The following is a 22,866-nucleotide window of genomic DNA, read 5'->3' as shown; positions in this document are numbered from 1 at the left end:
ATCAGTGTCAAGTGGACAGCTCAGTGACACAGAATTAGTAAAGTTGGACTACATGTTTATTTCTCGAAAGCATTTTGGCTGTAGACCAGTGTAACAAGTCAAAAATTTAACTGGAGGCTTTATTTCTTCCAGCACAAGACGCATGATATGGTAGCTGCAGTAAGCCACCCACCGCCGACACACACACACCCACGTGTATTTGTGGATGCACTAAGCCGACACACACACACACACCTGTACTTGTGGTTGCACTAAGTCCGACACACACACACACCTGTACTTGTGGATGCACTAAGTCCGACACACACACACACACCTGTACTTGTGGATGCACTAAGTCTGACACACAAACACACACCTGTACTTGTGGATGCACTAAGTCCGACACACACACACCTGTACTGGTGGATTCACTAAGTCCGACACACTCACACACCGACCCACCTGTACTTGTGGATGCACTAAGTCCGACACACACACACACCTGTACTTGTGGATGCGTTAAGTCCGACACACACACACCGACCCACCTGTACTGGTGGATGTCCTCGAAGGACTTGGAGTTGTTGATGGCGAAGACGCAGAGGAAGCGCTGGCGGTCGGAGACTGAAATGGTGGCGGCTGAGGAGCTTGTTCACTAGCTCACTCCTTGTTTAAAAAATGTTGCTTTGAAGGTCTCGCTCTCAAAATAACGCTCCCAAATAATCAACAGATATTGGTAGTGTGCTGCTATCGACCGCCTAGTGGGAAGGATGTTGAAGCTGCGTCTGCACTGAGAGAGCTTTTTGGGTGCCTCCCTAAAGGTGAAATAGTTTTAGTGGGTGATCTAAATTGGAATTGGCTAAACCCGCCGGCCGTGGCCACACATTTTGCAGATGAATTTAATCTGTTTCAATTAATAAATGTCCCCACAAGACCCAACCTAAAATATTCGGGACAGTCAACTCTGCTTGACGTCCTATTGACATATGCCCCTCACAATTTCACACTGACTGGTGTTCTGGGTAATAACCTTAGTGATCACTCCTTCATTTTTGGAGTGAGATCATCAGCCAGACCCAAAGCCCCCCTAAATTGGTTGAGAAGCACTCTATGAGACACTTCAGCACTCAGGCATTTGCTAATGATGTGCTTCACTCGGATATTGACAAGGTCTGTGATATCCCCAACCTGATTACGGCTTGGGAGACTTTCAGGTACACGTTTCTCCAAATTCTTAACAAACATGCTCCGTTGGTTAGATTTAAAACTAAATGCAACCGCCCACCATGGTTTGATCATTTGATTACAAAGCTAATGAAAACTAGGGACAAGGCTTGGGCATGTGCTGAGAAAAGTAATTTGGTCAATGACTGGCTAGAATACAGGATTTTAAGGAATAGATGCGTCAAAAAAAACGGCATGCAAAAAATGCCTACTTTTCCTCCACTCTCCTGGAATCACATGGAAATGCCAGGATTTTCTTGAAAACAAATATATCGAAAAGGCATCCAAAACAGACAATCTGCCCGTTGAGCTTAACCGAAATGGGGAATATTTTTCAGATCCCAAAAAAATAGTTGACAATTTTAACCTTCATTTTTCTGAAGCTGGTAATCTTTTTTTATAATGTATTGGGAGTCACCTCTGCTCATGCAAATTCCTACACCCCTGTCCAAACATTAAACGAATTTAGTTTCCAGACAATCCACGAAAGTAATGTTCTGAAACAACTGTCTTACCTCAAAGGGTCTTCCTCTTCCGGAGCAGATAGTATTCCCGTCTTTGCTCTACTAACTGTTGGTCACCTAATATACAAACCTATAGCCCATATTTTCAACCTGTCCATCAAAGAAGCATCAGTTCCTCTAGAATGGAAACATTCCTATGTCCGTCCACTTCACAAAGGGGGCCCTAAAGATGATCCAAATAACTACTGACCTATCTCAATTTTGTCCCCGTTGATGAAAATTTTTGAAAAATTATTGACCTACCAAATTAGCAGTTTCCTGTCCACCAACAATCTACTACATCTAAAACAATCTGGGTTCGGAAAAAAATACAGCACCACATCTGCTGCATTAGACTCTCTGAATCACATTTACAGTAGCCTTGATAATAATCAGTACTGTACCTGTCTTTTTCTAGACCTGTCCAAAGCTTTTGATACAGTAGACCACAACACCCTGCTTAGTAAATTAAGTTGCCTCGGTTTTTCCGAAAACACAGTAAAATGGTTACAAAATTACCTCTTTTCTCGCACCCAAACTGTATTCACAGATGGTTGGAGGTCAAACAGTGTTAAGATAACAAAAGGGGTTCCACAGGGTTCCATCCTCGGCCCCCTTTTCTTCTCTCTTTATGTCAATGACTTGGGCACTGACCTGGATCATTCCAGGATAAATCTTTTTGCAGATGACACAATAGTGATTACTGCTGGCCGCTCTCCGGATGACGTGATTGCTAAGCTACAGGGTGATTTCAACAAACTACAACATCAGCTAGTTGCTCTTAAACTAGTCCTGAATACCTACAAAACCAAGGTGCTATGCTTCTCACCAGGACTAAAGCAGGAAGTCATGTTTCCCCAATTACATTCCTTAAATAATTATAAAATAGAGCAAGTCAAGATCTATAAGTATCTTGGGGTCATCCTGGATTCAAAACTGAATTTTGAAGATCACATTGATTATATTGGTAAAAAGACAAAAATAAAAATTGGTTTTCTGTATCGACACAAGCACTGCTTCCCCCCCAATGTTCCGTTTGGAATTGATAAAAGCTACCATACTGCCTCTACTTGACTACTGTGACATCGTGTATAAATCAGCCCCAAGTACTGTACTAAAGAAGCTTGATTCCATCTATCACTCGGCCTTAAAATTTACATTGAACTGCACATATAGGACTCACCACTGTGATCTCTACATTGGGTCAAACTTAACGTCTCTTAATGTTCGACGGCTTGTGCACCAGATCTTATTTATTCACGATGTACTTACAAAAAAATCCACAGACTACCTGCTGGATCTCCACTCTATTTCAAATAACAAATTTGACCTCAGGTCTTCGCTCATTTACCAGCTTCACATTCCCTATTGCCGTAGGAAGGGCCTTTGCTATTGATGCCCCCAGAGTCTGGAATGCTATTGCCAATAAACTGCAACTTGAATCGCTACCAATGAGATCTTCTCTCAAAACTGCTCTCGAGGAGTTGTACACCCCTAGCTGCCACTGCTATTCATTGGCGTAACATAAAATAAAATGTTTCGCTCCGGATGACGCTGCAAAGTATTATCTGTATTTTGATTTAGCGTGCTGATCTTAAAGGTACATTGAGTAATTTGATACTCAGACCGATGCATCTGTTGTTGTGGAGTAACTCATGCAGCCAACTATGGCTCTAGGATTTGGTGTTACATGTTATTTATGTAGTTAATTGTAAAAATTCGGTCACAGTCCCTGTGATCACTGTTACGCTGCAATTATGGCTTTATTTTTTGGTGATTTGGAAAACGTTTTTAGGTTTGGACATGTTTGTTTTGTTGTAGTACGGAGTTAAACTGATGGCCTTAATCTAAGTTTTTGTGGTTGTTGTTTGACTTGCATCCCACTGGGATTTTTTGCACACAGCGTTGGTGTACGGCTAATTTTCAGGAATATTTTGCTGTTTTTTTTCATGGATTTTCTGTTTGCACAGTCACATAGTCACTTTAAGATGTTTTTCTTGTTCGTGTTTTTGTTTTTTTTGTTTGTTGTGGTTGCACCCGATTCAAGAGCCGAATCGCTCACAGGGCTAAAATAAACTGAAAACTGAACTGGGCCTTCAAACCGTCACGGAGAGACGTGGGTGGAGGAGGGGCGGGGTTTGAAGGGGGCGTGGTGGAAGGAGGCGGGGCGGGGTGGAAGAGGGCGGGGCGGTGCAAGGGGGCGGGGTGTAAGGGGGCGGGGTGGGGGTGTAAGGGGCGGGGTGGACGGGGGGCAGGGTGGGCGGGGTGGGGAAATGCCCCTCGGTTTAAAAAAACGCCGTGTATTTCTATTGGTCGAGAAGCATGCACGTGACCCGCTTTATATTTCATGCAGTTCACATTCCTGGTTCTTTCGGTAAAGTCACGTAGATAGAAAATAAAAATTAAATAAAAAATTACTAAAATGAAACACAAAGCAAAAAACCCACGACGTTGAGCGGAAGAGAAACAAATCCCCCTCCCCCCACAATCCCGCCCACTTGGCGCTACCCAGAGTGCATTGCAGTGCCAGTGGCGTGTCCGTGAACACGTGGGGGATACGCCGTGAGTTGTTGCCATCATCATCAACACCATCATCATCATCAACAACACCACCATCATCATCAACATCACCATCATCATCAACACCATCCTCATCAACACCATCATCATCAACATCATCAACACCACCATCATCAACAACAACACCATCATCATCATCATAAACACCACCATCATTAACACCATCATCACCATCATCAACAACACCACCATCATCATCATCAACACCATCATCAACATCACCATCATCATCAACACCATCATCATCAACATCATCAACACCACCATCATCATCAACATCACCATCATCATCAACACCATCATCATCAACACCATCATCATCAACATCATCAACACCACCATCATCATCAACATCACCATCAACAACAACACCATCATAAACACCACCATCATTAACACCATCATCACCATCATCAACAACACCACCATCATCATCATCAACACCATCAACATCACCATCAACAACAACACCATCATCATAAACACCACCATCATCATCAACACCACCATCATCAACACCACCACCATCAACACCACCACCATCAACACCACCACCATCAACAAGACCATCATCATCAACACCACCAACATCATCAACACCACCACCATCAACAACACCACCACCATCAACACCACCACCATCAACACCACCATCAACAACACCACCACCATCATCACCATCATCAACACCACCACCAACACCATCATCATCATCGTCGTCGTCTCACGATCCGGGCCAAGTTCCCCCCTCCCCCCCCTCCTCCTGCCCGGCCCCACCAAGGCGGCCCCACCAGCCCCTCTCGTCGCCCGTAGCCAGAGCCGGCGACCATGGCCACTTGGGCGGCCTGCATGGGCGTCAGGATGAGCTTGCTCTCCATGGCGGGCATCCGCTACGAGGGCATCCTCTGTGACATCAACACGGACGACTCCACCGTCGTCTTGGCGAAAGGTTACGCACTGGGGGGTGGGGGTGGGTGGTTCACGGGATGACTGTGGACACCGCGAAGCTGCGGGTTAGGGGTTTAATGAAGCCGCTTGAGTCGTCCTAACAGGCGACTCGCTCGGGCAGCAGCAGCAGCAGGAGGAGGAGGAGGCCTTGGGACTGGGGAAAGTTTGCCAGGAGGAGGTGAACGTGTCGGCGACGTTGTTGCCTTCTGGACAGATTGGTGTGGGTGTCGTGGGGTCAATGTGTGGGGGGGGGGTATTAAAGAGGGGTTTGACCCTTTTCAGAGCAATCAAACAGGAGGTGTTAAGATGCTCAAACGACAAATAAGATAGTCTTTGGTTTTTTTCGGTAAAGTCACGTAGGTGAAAAAAATCAATAAAATAAATGAAAAGAAATAAATAAAATCATGATTGTATTGGATTGCTGTATGTACTTTTGCGTTTTCAATTAACCTGGATTTGTAAGAGAGTCCTTAATCTCTGGGAATTGCCCAGAAATGTTTAAAATAACAGCCATTGATGCGTCACGTGGGGGTCAGACATTTGTGACGATGTGTGACGAGGGGCGGTGGGGAGTTGAGAAATGTGACGTCACATCAAAATTCGCAACTTTAAATATAGACAACACGTTCTACTTATCTTCTTGGTTATTTCGGTAAAGTCACGTAGAATGGAAATAAAATAATAAAAATAAAGCAATAACATTTAATTTTCAATAAAATTTTATTATGTTTTATTATTTACTTTATTTGATTTTTTAATAAAATGTTATTTTATTATGTTTTATTTTATTTCCATTCTACATGACTTTACCGAAAGAACCAATAAGATGGATCCCTGCAGTCACGAAAGCTTTAAATCAAAACGTTCTACTTAATTAAATAGACTTTTTAATAAATGTTTTCACCTACAACATCAGAGTGCAGCGCCACATTAAATACGCGCTACAATGATAATAGTTTAAAGAGATTTGAAGCATGTTTTATATTTTTTTTTTGGGGGGGGGTGGCAAAAATCGTCCAAAATCGCGCGACGTCATTTATGGCCGGCGCCTCTAGCTGTACTGGGGCAAAGTTCTTCAACTCGTCACCCGCTTAATCACGAATGTTCTGAGGTTGTTGTTCTTGCTGGTTCTGGGTCGCAGTGGTTTCAAGTATTTTTCAACGAAGGTTATTGGGTGCACAGCCGTTTCAATACGGGCACACATTGTTTCGTCCATCTGTTTGCGTTTCTCCCTTGGCAACGGGACCTCGTTGGCTAAACGTTGATGTTTATAAGGGCAGGGGGTGACCAATAAGGGTTTGAATCGATCTGTAACAATCTAGGGGCACTGATAAGGGGTTGACAGCTATGCCAACACGAACGCGCGATTAACCCCGTTGACCTGAAAAAGTTCGTGGTTTCGGTGCGTGCGCGTGTTCAAGTTTCAAGTTTCATTTATTAGGTATACCCCTGTGAGCCATGCGGCTCTTAAGTCGGGTGCAACCGCAACAATCAACATTTGAACACAGAACATCTTAAAGCGACAACGCGTAACAGAAACATTCTGGAATAAACCAGCAAATATTCCACACAAAAAAAACTTATTAAAACGCTGTGTGCAAAAATCAAGTGTTGAAGCCGGGTCGGTAGTCACAGGGCAATGAGACGCGGCTGGTCATAGACGGCGCGTGACCCGGCCAAAGAGCCCGGCGGTGCCACATAAGGGGCCGTCCATAAATGACGTCACGTGATTCTGAACGATTTTTTTGACCCCCCCCGCCCTCAAATATGACGTCACAAAGCTCTGCCCCCTCCCCCCTCACCCCCCGCAAAAAAAAACACGCTTCAAATCGCTTTAAACTATTGTTGTCATTGTAGTGCGTATTTAATGTGCCGCTGCACTCTGATCTTGTAGGAGAAAACATTAAAAAGTCTAATTAAGTGGAACGTGTTGTCTATATTTAAAGTTGCGCATTTTGATGTGACGTCACATTTATCAAACTCCCCCCCCCCCAGTCGTCACACATCGTCACAAATGTCTGACCCCCCCCCCAGGTGCGTGACGTCATTTCTGGACGGCCCCAAAACAGTTAATTTGGAAATGTTCCAGATTCATTTTTGCCTTCATTCACAGATTTGGGCCAACGGCACCTGTCGGGATTAAATTGGCACAATGGAGAACTTCTTCTTTGCGACGGTGATGATAGCGATTTGTGATGTTGATACCCATAAACATTCAATACCTGCAGGCATATGGCTAATGGATGACAGGCTATTGGTTTTAATACAGCTAAGACGTAATAAAATAAAATACATATAAAATAAATTTCATTTATATTTTATTTAAATAAAAATAAAATAAATTTCATTTTGAGTTTATGTTTTATTTTTATTATTTTATTATTTCCCTTCTATGTGACTTTACCGAAAGAAACCAGAATATTTAATACAGCTTGTTGCAGGAAATAAATGAATCTCAATTTTTGGCTTGCAGAGTTGAGAAATGTGTGCAGCTCGAAACCCCGCGAGCTAGATTTGATTCCTGGCTACAGACAACGTCGTCGGTGGTGGCTTTGTATCCCAACACATTCTGGGCTTCGCGTAGTAGACTGCCTTCAAGTGAAGTTACCTGGTGCGGTGTGTAAGTGAAAAAGATGATTAAATCAGCACTGGGGAGAATGAAGGTAGCTGAACCAGCTAGAAACTATTTTAAAGAATTGTTTAGGTTGCGGGTAAGGCCCACTTACTATATCGCTCTTTCAGAAGCGACCTGCCCACAAATGGTAGGTAACACAACGAAGTGGCTTAGCGCGTGGGAACGTTTAGCCGCCAAATACTCTAAACGGATTCACAGATTTGGGCCAACGGCACCTGTCGGGATTAAATTGGCACAATGGAGAACTTCTTCTTTGCGACAGTGATGATAGGGATTTGTGATGTTGATACCCATAAACATTCAATACCTGCAGGCATATGGCTTATGGATGATGGGCTATTGGTTTTAATACAGCTAAGACATAATAAAATAAAATACATATAAAATAAATTTAATTTTAATTTTATTTAAATAAAAATAAAATAAATTTCATTTTTATTTTATTATGTTTTATTTTTATTATTTCCCTTTTACGTGACTTTACCGAAAGAAACAAGAATATTTAATATAGCTTGTTACAGGAAATAAATGAATCTCAATTTTTGGCTTGCATGGCTTGCAGAGTTGAGAAATGTGTGCAGCTCGGAACCCCGCGAGCTAGATTTGATTCCTGGCTACAGACAACGTCGTCGGTGGTGGCCTTGTATCCCAACACATTCTGGTTTTCGCGTAGGTAGACTGCCTTCAAGTGAAGTTACCTGGTGTGGTGTGTAAGTAAAAAAGATGATTAAATCAGCACTGGGGAGGATGAAGGTAGCTGAACCAGCTAGAAACTATTTTAAAGAATTGTTTAAGTTGCGGGTAAGGCCCACTTACTATATCGCTCTTTCAGAAGCGACCTGCCCACAAATGGTAGGTAACGCAACGAAGTGGCTTATCGAAGGACCTGGAGGGGGGGGGGGATCCGCTCGACCCATGGGAAGAGAAAACCTCGCTGACTCCAAATATACAGCAGGTGTTGTCAGGGTTGGGATGAAACGCATGACCTTCGATATATACCAGGCGAGGTAGTTAACTTCTCACCACAGTGGCGCCCAAAACCCACAACCACGCACCTGCTCCGACCTGCATAGGTGCTCTCGACCGTAACAACGCTTGACCAAACGGGTACGTGGAGGTCTGTACCGGCGGCGGGCGTCTTTGTGTGCGCGCAGTGTGCTTGCGCGGGACGGAGGGGCGCCCCGCCGACCGTCCCATTGCCCCTCGCGAGGAGGTCTTCGAACACATCGTCTTTCGCATCAGCGAGATCAAGGACTTGACCCCGTGCGAGTACATGCTGTCCGCTCTGCACCACGACGTGGCCATGGTGCAGGTGAGAGGTGCAGCCGCTCTTTACCATTAAACTCTTTATTTATTGTACCATGTGAGGCCCACCGAGCTACTTAACTCTCTTTTCAGAAGCGACCCGGCCACAAATGATTTGCTCAACGAAGCGGCTTATCGCGTGGACATTTCCAGCAGCCAAATACTCCAAATGCACGTCGGTTCTAAAACGTGGAGGTAGAAACTGGATGACCCAGAGAAATCCACGTGACCACGGGGGAGGACGTTGAAAACTCCAAAAATATGCAGGCGTCGGGGGTCTGGATCAAACCCCACGACCTATTGTACTCCAGGCGAGGTAGTTAACATCTTGCCACTGCAGCAGTGCCATGGTTTAGGGGAGCGGTGGCACAGTGGTTGATGCGCTGCACCACAAACCCGCCTACGACCCACCGGGGTTTGATTCCCACTTACGGCCAACGCCAGGTGACGATTATCTGAAACAGTCCCGGGCTTTTCCTGAGGTCTATCCAATGAGCACCTGGTGCGATGTATAAACATCGCCACTGGGGAGAAGGCGGTCGGGCGTGGGTCTGGCTTCCCCACCTCCTCCGTGTGCTTTGCCGGCCTCGTAGTTGCTCGCACTGCACTTGCCCCGAACGTCCGTTAAGCCTTTAAGGGACATCTTTGGCAACATGTTGACAAAATGTGGAAAAAAAGTCAACGCTGATCGGCCGCATTTCGGGCAAATTTTCCCTTCACGGCACTGGAATCGAGGAAGCCAGAGATGGTGGAGAATACGAGGTTGGAGACTGCACTTCACACTCGGGGGGCTTGATGAAAGTTGCATTTGAGAGTTACAATAGTTAGCTAACAGTGGTAGCTGTGGAGGGTTTTTACAGGTTGAGGAGGAGGAGATGGAAGAGGCTACCAAGATCCGAGCCCGGGTGCCAGCGTGCCAGTGGCTGAATTGCGCAACCCTTGGCACCTGATTGGCTCTCGGGTGATGACATCGCAATTATCCCTCCTCCTAAGACCGAAACGGGAGAATCTCTCATGGTAGCCTGATGGCTTACAGAGGTTCTCTGTAAGCCATCTGGCTACCATGAGAGATTCGTTCATGAGGCTATCCACATATACAAACACAGAGACAATTTCAACCGAGAGGAAGGAATTCTGGCTTAGCAATCATTGGAAGGATTTGATAAACCATTCCGGGTCTTAATTTATTGTTCACGCTTACGGTGGCTTTCAGACCGCATCCATCATTTTCGTCTCCCCCCTCCTCTTTTCCGAACATAGATGGACTTGTCCATCTGAATAACTGCCAAATCGCTCTCCGTGGTGATAATGTAAAAAAAAAACCCGCCACTTTTTTAAAAAAAATGTCTTGCTGTGGTTTTTACACCTGATGATGATTGCTTGTCTTGCAGTCGAAACGTCGTGAGAATTTTAAAGTTTTATATTTTTATTATTTTATTGTTTCCCTTCTACGTGGTGGTGACTTTACCGAAAGAACCAAGAAGGTGCATAAGAAGTTTGACATGCGTACGTCGTCCGTCGTGATTTGTTCTAATCGCTGCCTAACCCACCCTCACCCCCCGTCCAGTCCTCGCCGGGCACCCCGGGGGGGGCCGCCGCTCGCTGCCACACGTGCGGTATCGGAGCGGCGGCGAGCTGCCACTCCGCGCCGGGCACGCCGACCGGACCCCCCCGCGGTGCCACGGGCGGCCACCCGGGCCACGCGCGGCACGACGCCTGGGCCACAGCGGTCGGGCACCGTCCCTTCGTGCAGCCTGCGTACAGAGGAGCTGCGGGTACGGGAGGGGGGGGGTGCGGTGTGCGGTAAACATCGGCACTGCAGGGCTGCACCTTTGCCCTCTTAATGCCACGTGGTTTCCGTTGCCCAGTGGCCTTGCCTCGGGTCGTTTTCGCCTTTTGCTCGTTTAGAGGCGTGATTTCAATGCGATCTTAATTGAACGCAGTTGAGTTGCAGCTATCTTCATGGAATTATTTCCGTAAGCGCATGCAGGAAAATAAAAGGCTCTGTGTATAACAGCTCGATGATGATGATAATGCATAGTGCATGCGGACGAGCATTTTTGTTTTTACTTTGCGCTTGATGGTGATACCCAGTGATTGTATTTTAAATTGTCGCCTTTTCAGAATAACCCGTCATTTAAAGCGTTATTATTTGGTGCCCTCTGTCAATGGACTGCTCGGCGAAGGCCACGCTGTCTTGTCATGCGGGGTGGGGTGGTTATTTGACCTGCCACGCTTCACTTGTGCGGTTGTGGTGAATGGGTAGGTGGGGAGCCAACCACCGATTTGGATATAATTCGCTCGTGATGTGGCTGAGAATCGAGTTATTTTTTGCGTCGTTGGGTTCGTAGTTGTTCGAGAGCCACTCTTCTACCACGAGATAATACAAATGTGGTGCTAAATGGGTTTTGCTGTTTGCAATAATGGCGTTTACCAAGAAAGCCGCTTTATTCAACGATCATTTGTGGCAAAGTGGCTTCTGAAAAAGTGCAAATATAGCTCGGTGTCTTGCCTGATAAAAAATAAAAACGTTTTAAAATTACCCCTCTTCCACAACTTAACCCAATTAAGATTTGCACCAACAAAATTTAATTGCGGCTTCAAGGTCCTGCACGATGCATTTCTCCATGGCGATGATGAACTAAGACTTTCTTTTTTAAAATCTGTGGTTTTGTGAGAAACGAGGTTGCCAGAGGCAACTTGCTATATTGATCTCAATGAGGTGCTGTCGTGGTGCTGAGGTTGTGGCCACCCTGTTCACTGGCTGGGTATTGAGAGATGAGAGGATTTCTGATCGAATCTACACCAGCATCTCTTACCAAACACCTGACGCCCGATTTTGTAATGTCCAATGAGACGTCGTACGGAAATCTGATTGTTTTTTTTTTTTCAACATTCTGGTTTGCCGAAAGCACATAATTTGGTGTGGTGCTCCAGGTGACAAATTTGATTTGTTGGGTGGCAGACGGTGTAGCAGAACATTGGCCATTGTAGAGCAGTACCCCAATTTACATTGGTGATGCGTTCCTGAAATGTGCGACGTAAATTGAAACAATTTTTTCCCAAAATACCGTACATCAATAATATATTTTGTCATCGAAAGCACAGTACATGTCGTCATGCGCGCGACACCACAGGGTAGTTTACAGGATAGGTGAAGCAAGAAGCGATGGGGATACGAGAAAGGATCGATGCTGTCACCGACGTAAATTGCGTTAGCGGTGTTCATAATAAAGCGACGACGTGAGAGGGGTGTAAGTTGTAAATTGATGTTGCTGTGTTACCCCACGATCGTCTCGCCCAGTGGTTCTTAATCCAGGGGTGCACGCACCCCTTGGGGGTTGCAAGATCCCCGTTCTGGGGATTTATTTCGAAGGTATATCATCGAAATACAGATTGCGCGCGGGCCAAGTGCAACCGCTTTGTTTCATCAAACCCCCTACGTCTGTTGACGTTGCACGTTGTTTGTGAACGATTGAGAACCAAAGGGGTTGCAAGGCTGCGGCAAAGGTTACAAACAGCCACCGGTTTTAACGGAAGCATCGTGGATCCTCGCGCCGCCCGTGTTGGTGTAGCCGAGGCCTCCCTCTGCAGGCGGGAGGACGAGTCGTGAAGTCTGCCGTGGCTTGTGGACAAGAGCCCCGGTGACCCTCGTTCCACCGTCTCGTTTATTAATGTTAACCCCCCCCCCACCCCCCCAATGTAATGCTGCCAGACCCATAAAAGTTGCGCGCAAACGCCCCTAACGACAAACGTGTGCTAATATTTTTATATTTTAAACCCGTGCGAAATAATCATTTTTGACGAAATATATGAATGGTGGTGCTATGGCAATTCTAGATTTGAAGCTTTCGTGACTGCTAGGATCCATACTCTTTGGTTCTATTGGGTAAAGTCACCACGTAGGTAAAAAATAAAATAACAAAAAATCACGACGTTTCGGCCACAACACAAGCGGCCTTCATCAGGTGAAGGGACGAGACTGTCTGGAGGACAGCGCTGATTTTTGTTATTTTATTTTTTACCTACGTGGCTATGGCAATTGGTTGCATCAAGAGCAAATGAAAGCGGAGTTTCCATTTCGTAAATGTCGGAGACGCAAACGGGGTGGTCGGCAAGCTCTGCGCTTGGCCGCCGAGTGATCTGTGCGGTTTTGACGGCCTCTCTCGAAGCGACGTAATAATGGCACGCTCGGCTACACTGGGATTTGTGTGCGGTGAGCCCCTCTGCCTGGTGACAACACAAACGTGTGACCTGCAGTCGTGAGGAACGATAGGGGGGGAGGTGTTGTGGTGGTAATGATGATGATGACACTGACACCACGATGGGTGATGGAGGGCTATGGCACTTGTGTCTTGCCCACACAGCTGTTGTAGAACGCCCCCCCCCCCCGCCCCATAATACCAACAGCCGCTTTTCGCCACTAAGTGACGGTGACGTCACCACGGCGCCCGTGCCAGATGAGGTCGCGGGAGGGTCCCACGTGGCCCCCCCGACGGGTTGACGAACCGAGACGACCGGTGGGTGCGCGCCGGCTGTGCCCATCGCCCACAGGTGCGGCAGCGCCCACGGCCGGCGCGGCCGCTGCGTGCGTCAACGCCACGCCGCAGCAGCCGGCGAGGAAGAGCGGCACGGTGGATCGGGGGGTGCAGACGGCGCCCCGGCGGCGGCGGCGGTGGCGGAGGGCCCCCGTGAAGCAGATTGCAGGTACGGCTACGGGTGGTGTGGGTGGTGTTCGCCCTCCCCACCCGCCACCCCCCCATGCCGTCATTCATCTTTTCATCAAATTTGTAAGTTCGTTTTGAAGCAACGTGTCCCAATTTACAGTCGGCGTCTCGTACCGACGGAGACTAATTAATGCGTTTGCGTATTGAAGGCTCGCCGTGCACAGCTTCTGTGGACGCATTCGTCGTGGGGCTTTGTAAATCGCGGTGGGAAGGCAAAAACCCCTTGCCACTTTTATCACTGACGTTGCCTCAAAGGCGACGCGGTGCATTAGCCTGGACTTTGTCAATGGCCTTTTGAACATGTGCAGAGGGCGGAGAGAATAACAGATTCTTGGCCGCTGGTGCCGACCTAAATACCGGGCAGCCGGTGCGCTATTTTTTTATGGTCGTGAATATTTACCCAGGAAACCTGGGTCGAAAGTAAGAGACTCACATTTGTCCATGAGGGTCCAGCAAAAGTTTTTTTTTTCTTTGCAGCAGGGTGTACTCATTGATGCATTATTCCAATGGAGAAAGTTTGCAGGAAATGTTTCACATTTGGGGAGAACATGCAAACTTCCAAGTATACAGCAGGGGGTCGGGATAGAACCCACGAGCTCTTGCGTACCAGGCTAGGTAGTTAACATCTCACCACCGCCACCACCGCGGCGTTGGTGGATCACAAACCGAGCTGCCGTTTATTTTTCTCTCCCCGCAGGCTCGAGCCGCCATGGGCGCCCCCAGAAGGCACAGGCCCTGAACCTGGGCGATGAGTTTCAGGCGGAGTTTGACTTTGAGAGCAGCAACGCGCAGCTGGACCGCGAGGAGCTGGACAAGGAGTTCCAGGACAACAAGGCCAAGCAAGGAGAAGGTGGTGGACCTTTTTTTTTAAAAGGAGCACTTTGAGGGACCCGGTTTCACACCACCACCACCACTCCTGTGGGATGTCTCCTTTTAGAATCAGAATATTTATTTGTCCACTGGGGGATTTCGATGCGCTACAAAGGTTTTTTTGTCCACAGATGTTCAGTAGGGGCGGGTCAGAATGTAACAACATACAATACAAAAACACGATGGGAGTGCACAGTCTATAGGTCAAGTGAACAAATCGCTTGAAAAAAAAAAAATCAACTAATCTTGTCTTACCAGGTAAAGATCACTGAGCTATTCGCTTTTTCAGATGCAACCTGGGCACAAATGATAGCTCAATGAAGTAGCTTATGTGGACATTTATATTAGGCCCTTTTTTTCATACGAGTTAGAGTAATCGTGAGGAATGATAACTTGAGAAACTCTCCGCATGTGACAGCCTTTAGTAAGCTTGGCTGTCACTGCACTTGTGGGTGAGGGCCTCGCATCACTCTGGTCAGGTGTGGGTTGCAGAAAGAGTGGAGCTTGGATAATGTAAAGCATGGATGTGCAGTGCAACAGCGGATTTGTCTTACACCGCCTCTCTTGTGCCAACAAATTATTAGGCGGCTGTGGGGGGGGGAGGGGCTACCTTGCCTCGTGGGTTTGACCCAAACCCTGACCATTGTATATTTGGAGTTTGCATGCGTCTCTCTCCCTGTGGTAGTGTGGATTTTTCTCTGGGTCGGTTGAACATGTAGGCTTTTGCGACCAATATCATCCATGATAGATTTTTTTTTGGGTTGGATCACGATCTAACCCAAAAAAACCTGTTTTCTCTGAGTCATCCGGTTTTCCCTCCACATTTTAGAATCAACGTGCACTTATTGGAGTTTACCTGCCAGAAATTTTCATGTAATAAGCCACTTCGTTGAGCTATCATTTGTGGCCAGGTCTCTTCTGAAAAAGAGCCATATAGCTTGATGGGCCTGAAATATAATGCAAAGTTTATGGTCGTATTGTTTTAGCCCTGACTCGCATTGGTGAATGGTTGTATTTTAACAAATGGTAAAAAAAAATTGGAGAATCCCCTGTACTAAATGTTGGTCCCTTTAGGACCATGATGCACTTTTGACAATTTTTGTTCACGAGGAGCAATCTCCACGAGCGTCCATCACGGTGGCCTGTTGCCACTGCTGCCACGGCGTCTTCTGTTGAAAAGTTTGGTTCAACAAATCTGTACCGTCGCCCCCCTCTAGTGGCTCACCTCAGCCATCGCCATGAGGGAGACGAAGGTGGCCGGGCATGGTGCTAGGCCCACCCATGCCTTCGTGTGCCGTGCCGGCCTCGGGGTGCCACTCACTAAGAGCACTTGCCCCGATAGTCTGAAGCGAAACGGGGTGGGGATCTTTGTCTTTAATTGTCCAGGCCATCCCTTAATTAGTTTCTGACATTGACGTCTCCCTTTGTGCTGCAGACATGCAGAGGGGTCCCAGCAGGAGCTCTGCCGTGTTTCCTGACAAATGCTTCTACGACAAAACAAGATGCTTCTTTGACAACATTTCCAAAGATGGCGGCAGGTAATGGCATTTCTGCCACTTGTGATTTTTAATTGGGTCTCCTTGCTCATCGCTGGGTTGATGGTCTCGGACGGGCAGTGGTGGCGGCACACCTTTATATACAGCGCCTGGAGGAGGCAACGGGTTGGTGGTTCACAATCTTCTGCCATGTGCACCGACTTGCCAGGAGGTAGCAGTACAGCATGTTGATTCATCTCCATCTGTACGGAGATGGGGTTGCTGTTCCCCCCCCATTCACTCTCCCACCTTTGCACGTGTGGGTTTTCTTTGGTTTCGTCCCTCGTGTAATAAAAACTCACAAATGGAGTTGGCCTAACCATCCTAATATAGGATGACAGATCTCGGGCAATTGTTGGTGCCGTTGCTGGCTGCCTTCTCACTCGTATGCGGTTGACTACGCCTCCTGAATATCTGGAAACTTTGGGGCGTTGCAAATGTGTGACGTTAACTTTAATTACTCTGCGCAGAAAATGCACGCCGCGTGAATTGCGGTGTTGCGCTTGATTCGGGAAAAAATCCTAGCTCGAAAATAAGAGGAAGAACCGTGTAATTATTTGACTGGGCACGAGGCGAACATTTCTCTAAAACGCAGGATGGTGTGGAACCGTGCAGGGAACCTCTAATGTAGGGTTTAGCGTTCACTCGAGCAATTCTGTAGTACCGTGATCTGTCGTCATCCACAGGCCACTCTTCAACATGGTGTGGGGTGAGCCACTGCTCGGAGCGTCAGACAGAGTCGTTGTCGCGTAACAACAAAACTATTCGTGGTGCAAATCTAGTGGCTGCTCTGATTTATAATACTGCGGGCGCATTAACCGTAGGGATGTACGCCTGCTGCTTGGCAGGGAACATTCAAAGAATCCCGTGACGTGTTTTACAAGTGGCAGGCATTTTTCGTGTGCCGGTGTAAAAACTGCGATATTTGCCAAAATGAAAATGAGTGACTTACTGTGGCCCTTCTGCCAGTAGTAGTGGCACGAGCAAGAAGTTGTAGCACTGCATCTTTATCTCCTCCCTCCACCTCCAATACCAACACGCGCCATTCACTGCTCGGTGAAGGTACACGTGGAATGTCGAAGGCTCGCTGACAGGAGGTCATGGGACAGACCCCAGGTGGCCATGGATAGACTGAGATGACTGGCAAGATGCACCAGCTGTGCTCACAACCCCCGCCACCCCCTTCCTTCCATCTTGTAAGGAACTGCCGCGTGACGTTGGCGGAGGAGCAGCGCTTGAACATGCAGACGTTCGGGGAGAACCTCCCGGCCGCGCGCAATCGCCGCTTCTGGCACAGTTGGGGCCACGCGTCCTGGCTCAACCGCCGGACCCTGTGGGGTGGGGACGGGCGGCCGGGCATGCCCAAAGCAGGGGTGCAGTCTCCTCTGCCGGCCAAGGTGCAGGCCTAGACAGATGATGAGGAGCACGTGCAGGTAAGGGCAGCTCCCGCTCCTGCACTCCCGTTAAGCTGCAAAACAAAAATATCGAGAATCTGCTCGTGCCTCCCTGAGGAAGTCACGTGACTTGTGTGGCCATCCCTGCTGAATCCCTTACCCTCTGCCCCCAAACCCCCCCCCTGTGAAAATACCCTGCTCCGTGGAGGATGATAGAGAGACCCTTTTAAGGTATTGTCTCTGATCCCATTTTTCCATTTGTCTCCTCTACCTCTTTCTATTCCTCTTCCCATTCATTACGTCCTTGACTCTACTCGCCTTCTCGTGGTTGTAGCCATGGGTACACTTCTAGATTTAAAGCTTTCGTGACTGCAAGGATCCACACTCTTTGGTTCTATTCGGTAAAGTCACGTAGGTAAAAAATAAAACAACAAAAATCACGACGTTTCGGCCACAACACAAGCGGCCTTCATCGGGTGAAGGGATCAGGCTGTCTCGAGGACAGCGCTGGAGTGAAACACAGCCACGCTCAGACCGCGACCTTTAAGCTGTGTGCGAGGAAACAAGGTGCCTTGACAAAGGAATTAGCATAAAAATTAGCATTTGATTGGCCGACTTAGCATAGAGGTGGTGTACGTGCGGGTGAACATGCCGTTTGGCGGGGGGGGGGGGGAGTTTACCTATTGATGGTGTGAAAGGGGAATTTTTAAGAGCTGCGAAAGTTTGGGGTACCACTACTTGAAAAATATACTGTACCATTGAAAATTAGTTTAATGTTTAGTTCGATTTAGAACATCTTTCCAATGGTTGCTTAATTTGAAACCATCTTCTCGGTGAAGGGATCAGGCTGTCTCGAGGACAGCGCTGGAGTGACTTTACCGAATAGAACCAAAGAGTATGGGTACACTACCGCATTTGCTCACATAATATAATTTGCGTATTATATCGTGAACAACTTCTCAATCATCATTTATATAAAATCTTAAACATGACTAGATTTTTTTTATCGATCAATCGCATGCCAAATTTAATGCTTTTGTACGATCTGACCTGCTGGAGGGCTACATGTGTAGTGGCCTTATTGACGTCGGAGACTGTTTACTTGAGGCAACACGTATTTATTACAGACACTTCTGTTACAGTTGCGAGTCTTATACTTGAAGAGGTAACGGCCTCTTCACCCGTACTTTATAGAGGGAAACGTTCCCCGAGCTTTAGCCCACGCTAGCTCCCTGGTTCCCTCTATCCTGTTCCTCTCCCGGGAGGCTATCTGACCTGGCCCAGCTTCGGCGCAGGTCCCGATCACCAGCCACACGAGTCCGGCCCTCAGAGGGACATCGGCCCTCACGGCTCCGGTGTCGCACCCTGGCTTGCTTTGCCCGGCCCTCAGAAGGTCAGCGAATCAAAGGAGTTCCAGGGTCTGGCTAGTCAATCTTCGTTCTTCACTGGCTCTTCATCTTGCTTGAGTTGAACTGCCTCTCAGCTCCCCGGGTCCCACCTTTTATACTGTCTCTCACTGAGGGGCGGGGCTGGGAGTGATCACAGCATCCCCCACAGCCCCCCAGGGTGGTGACCGTAGCAGACATGTTTGTGGCCACCATTATACAACCGCGTGTCACCCTCCCGTAACACCTCTACACGTGACTGCAGTAATTCATATTCTTAGTTTTTTCGTGACTTTACCGAAAAAACTAAGAATATACCTCTACACGTGTTTGGAAGATCAAGAGATACAAGAATGGTTATGGCCAAGATTGGTACAGGTTTTCTTCAAGTGTCAGAATGTCCTCTTGACGATTCTATTTGGATGCCACGGTGGCTAGGAGATGTTAACTCACTTTGCCTGGTATGCAGCAGGAGGTCTGTGGTTCCATCCCAACCCCGACGCCTGCTGCATATTTGGAGTTTGCAAGTTCTCCCCGTGGTCATGTGGATTTTTCTCCGGGTCCTCTGTTTTTTTTTCCCTCCCACGTTTTTAAAAGCATGCGTTTTAGAGTATTTTGCTGCTATAAATGTCTACACGATAAGCCACTTCGTTGAGCTATCCATTTGTGGTGGCTGTCTCGGCCTCACTACGCTGCGTTGCATCACTGTCCGAGTAGTAAACCTTCAGAGCCAGGGTGACCATCCGACTCCAACGTATTTAACGAATAGAACGACATAAAACTCATGGGAAAACACAGCACAAAATAGAGCATCTGTTAATACTTGCAATATCAATATAATTAATTAACACTGCAGCATCATAACATTGTCTTGGACAACATGAATCTCAATCATAGGTCCTGGATGGACCAGGTACCTACATTAGCACTGAATAGCTCTACAACAAGAGAATAAGCTACTATGTTCAATAAGGTCACTTTGTGTAATCACCATACTGCAGCCCAAATGTACAGCGCTGCTGCACATAACACTGAACTGTAGACGAGATACATCTTCATCCTTGCTCTCAAGAATGCATTAAAGTTACATGGGCACAAGTCTGGCTCGACTTATCTAATTACAAACAACTATTCACAATAATGCAAGTGGCAGGCTTCGTTGTTAACCAGGCCTCCATATTTATCGTAACAATTTAGCAGCATTATAAAGGCATTTACAGCATTATAACGGCAATCCTAACATAACAGGAGTCCCAGTAATTATAAGAACACGAGGGGGTTTGGTGGCCAGCAGCACGCCCTGCCGCCTTTATCTCCCCAGTGGTGATGTTGACACCCAAGCAGTTACTCGTTTGGTGGCCGTGAGCGGGAATTGAACTCGGGTCGCCGGGTTCGTAGCGCAGCGTAGCGCTAACCACTACACTACAATGTGTTACGCTTCCACATGCGAGGGTCACGTGACAGATTTGACGCCACAGCTCACTTGCCGTGCAAAAAATATATGCATTATTGAGCTCCCCGCCCCCCCCCCCTAAAAAAAAAAGTGTATTTTTTATCATTTTTGCGTGGTGTACAGTCTGGTAAGTACCCACATGGCCAATTTCCAGTTGGTTGCAAGTCGGGAAGTACGCTAAACATTTTGAACAGGCACACATTCACAACTTTGCCTTTTATATATATGGCGATAAACGAACTTGCAGACAATGATTATTAAAGTCCCACAAGGAGCAGATGCACCCGTCTTCGCTGAGATGGTAATTGTGCCTCCATGTTGTACTCTTTGTAAGGACTGACACCCCTGCCTTGCCTCGTCGCTTCGAGACCCTTAACGCGTCACTTCCTGGTCACGTGACCAAACTCGGCACCATCATATCAGGAAGTTCTTCTGTAAACACAGCTCCATATCTGCCGTGGGGCAGAACAGTGGCCATGTCTCTCCTGAAAGAGCGCTCCATAGCTCCGTGGGCCGTACCTGGTAAAATACAAATGTAGAGTAGTTTCTTTCAAATGGAGTTGGTTGGCAACGCTCTCGTGCCCAATTTTAGAGATTGACGAAGGGCATTGGATAGCTTGGAGAGACACCTTGTCACCAAATCTTGGCCTAAATTGGGACCACGCAAACCAAATTCTCCAAATGAGAATGGAGCCCTTTGTGGGGTCGACGACAATCTGTTGGTTTTCCTTCTTGATGTCGACAATGCTTGCCTTTGTTGTTGCAGGTTGCAGAGAACCACACTTCCTCCCAGAGTGCACATATATTGGGGGTTTGCTTGATTTAAAAACACATTTGTTTGGTCTGAAGAAACGTTACGTAGAGGGGTAGTCCGAGGACTGTATGTGGGTTTTGTTAATTGATATGCGATTCTTTTAATGTCTATGGTGTGTAAATAAGATACACACCTCGTTTTGTTGAACACTTTACACATTTATAATTGTAAGTATAGTTTTTAACCTTAGTCTAATGGGTGAGGTAAAACATTTCTGTAAAGTCGGACTTAACTTTAAAGCTTTAATTGTCTCCTAAAATTGGTTATTTTGTGCGACCGGTCTTAAGCTGTAATAACCATGGACATGACAATTTAATTGAGTTGTGTTTGTATTTCACAAGGCAGCATTAAATGTTGCGGAATTTATATCGGTGCATTCGCTGTGGTGAAATGGCCGGCAAATAATTAAGTTGGCCAACTGTAGCTTTACAACATTGCTTCGTTGAATTTTTACTGCATTGCTTTAGATTCCTGTAAACTTTGGCTGTAATGTAGTACAAAGCATGGCTTTAACAGGATCGGGGATGGGGGGGAGGTTTGCTGTATTTGAAAAAAAGTAAAGTGCATTTCAATAAATTGAGACATCTGTTCCAGCTTGAGGGCCGATTTTGAAAAATGAATCTGTGCTTGGTATGTTAAGCAGCATGGTGTGGCAGCCCAGCCCCAGCCTGCCAAGATGCCACCTCGGCCAGCTGGGCAATCTAGGCGAGGCCGGGGGCTCTGCACGAGATTAGGCCTCACCACGGTACTCTGAGTAAGAAGTTAACTGCAATAGAGTCGGTATATACTAGTGTTGAGTTGGTAGATACTGCTGCAGAGTAGATGCTACTTTAGAGTAATTAAATACTGTTATAGAGTAAGCGGACACTGCTATAGTCAGCTGATAATACTATAGTCAATAGATATGACTATCGATTCCATAGATACTGTGGTGCCACAGCAACGGAGCAACTCCGCCGGCGCCACCATCCCCTCGCACCCCTCCACACGAACGTACGCACACTCCCACTTAACACACACACACACACGCACCCACGTAGGGTCTCGAAGGGGGGTGCCTGGCCCACGGGCTTTCATCCGAAGGGCCCCTAGCAGGGATGTCCCCCAGTTTCCCGTTGCCAGGAGATTGGCCGACCCCCCTCCCCCCCCCCCCCAGGCCGGATTACACGGCGGCCCCCCCTAAAATCAGCTTTAAAAAGTCGCAGGGGTGCATAGAGTTTTACAGGCTGGCCGCAATGAAGCGCACGCAACACGGGAGATGGGGCCTCGAGGGCAGAACACTCTGCTGGCGCGGGGTTGGGAGGACCGGGTGGGGAGGACCGGGTGGGGAGGAGGGGGTTGTGAGGAGGGGTGCGTAGACAATGGGTCAAGGCGCAATGGAAAGTCACGCTCCAGGTAAGGGCGGGGACATCGGTTTAAAATCGATAGGTAGGCGCTCGATTGGTCTGCGCAGGATAACACCACGTGACCCTGGATCTTCGGATTCCCAGGGCGTCAAAGGGAGGGAGGTG

At 47.4% G+C, this 22,866-nt stretch overlaps 1 protein-coding gene across 2 annotated transcripts; it reads left to right on the top strand.

The window, feature by feature from the left end:
- Nucleotides 1-4,191: 4,191 nt before the first annotated feature.
- Nucleotides 4,192-21,948, top strand: LOC142911137 (protein LSM14 homolog B-like). 2 transcript variants are annotated; one of them, XM_076060218.1, is made up of 9 exons: nt 4,192-4,271; nt 5,071-5,238; nt 9,027-9,184; nt 10,745-10,952; nt 13,732-13,884; nt 14,602-14,754; nt 16,210-16,312; nt 17,511-17,742; nt 21,308-21,948. In XM_076060218.1, the coding sequence occupies exons 2-8, from the start codon at nt 5,118-5,120 to the stop codon at nt 17,716-17,718; spliced, it is 1,104 nt and encodes a 367-aa protein (XP_075916333.1). In that variant the 5' UTR covers nt 4,192-4,271; nt 5,071-5,117; the 3' UTR covers nt 17,719-17,742; nt 21,308-21,948. The 2 variants fall into 2 exon arrangements, with proteins under 2 accessions (XP_075916333.1, XP_075916332.1); XM_076060217.1 differs by lacking the exon at nt 4,192-4,271 and having other exon boundaries at nt 4,278-5,238.
- Nucleotides 21,949-22,866: the final 918 nt, after the last annotated feature.

Source organism: Petromyzon marinus, unplaced genomic scaffold, assembly GCF_048934315.1.
Source record: "Petromyzon marinus isolate PM22_M1 ecotype Great Lakes invasive population unplaced genomic scaffold, UKy_Petmar_22M1.pri1.0 PM_G_Scaffold_17, whole genome shotgun sequence".
Classification (NCBI taxonomy): Eukaryota; Metazoa; Chordata; class Hyperoartia; order Petromyzontiformes; family Petromyzontidae; genus Petromyzon; species Petromyzon marinus.
This window is presented reverse-complemented; position numbering and strand designations above follow the sequence as displayed.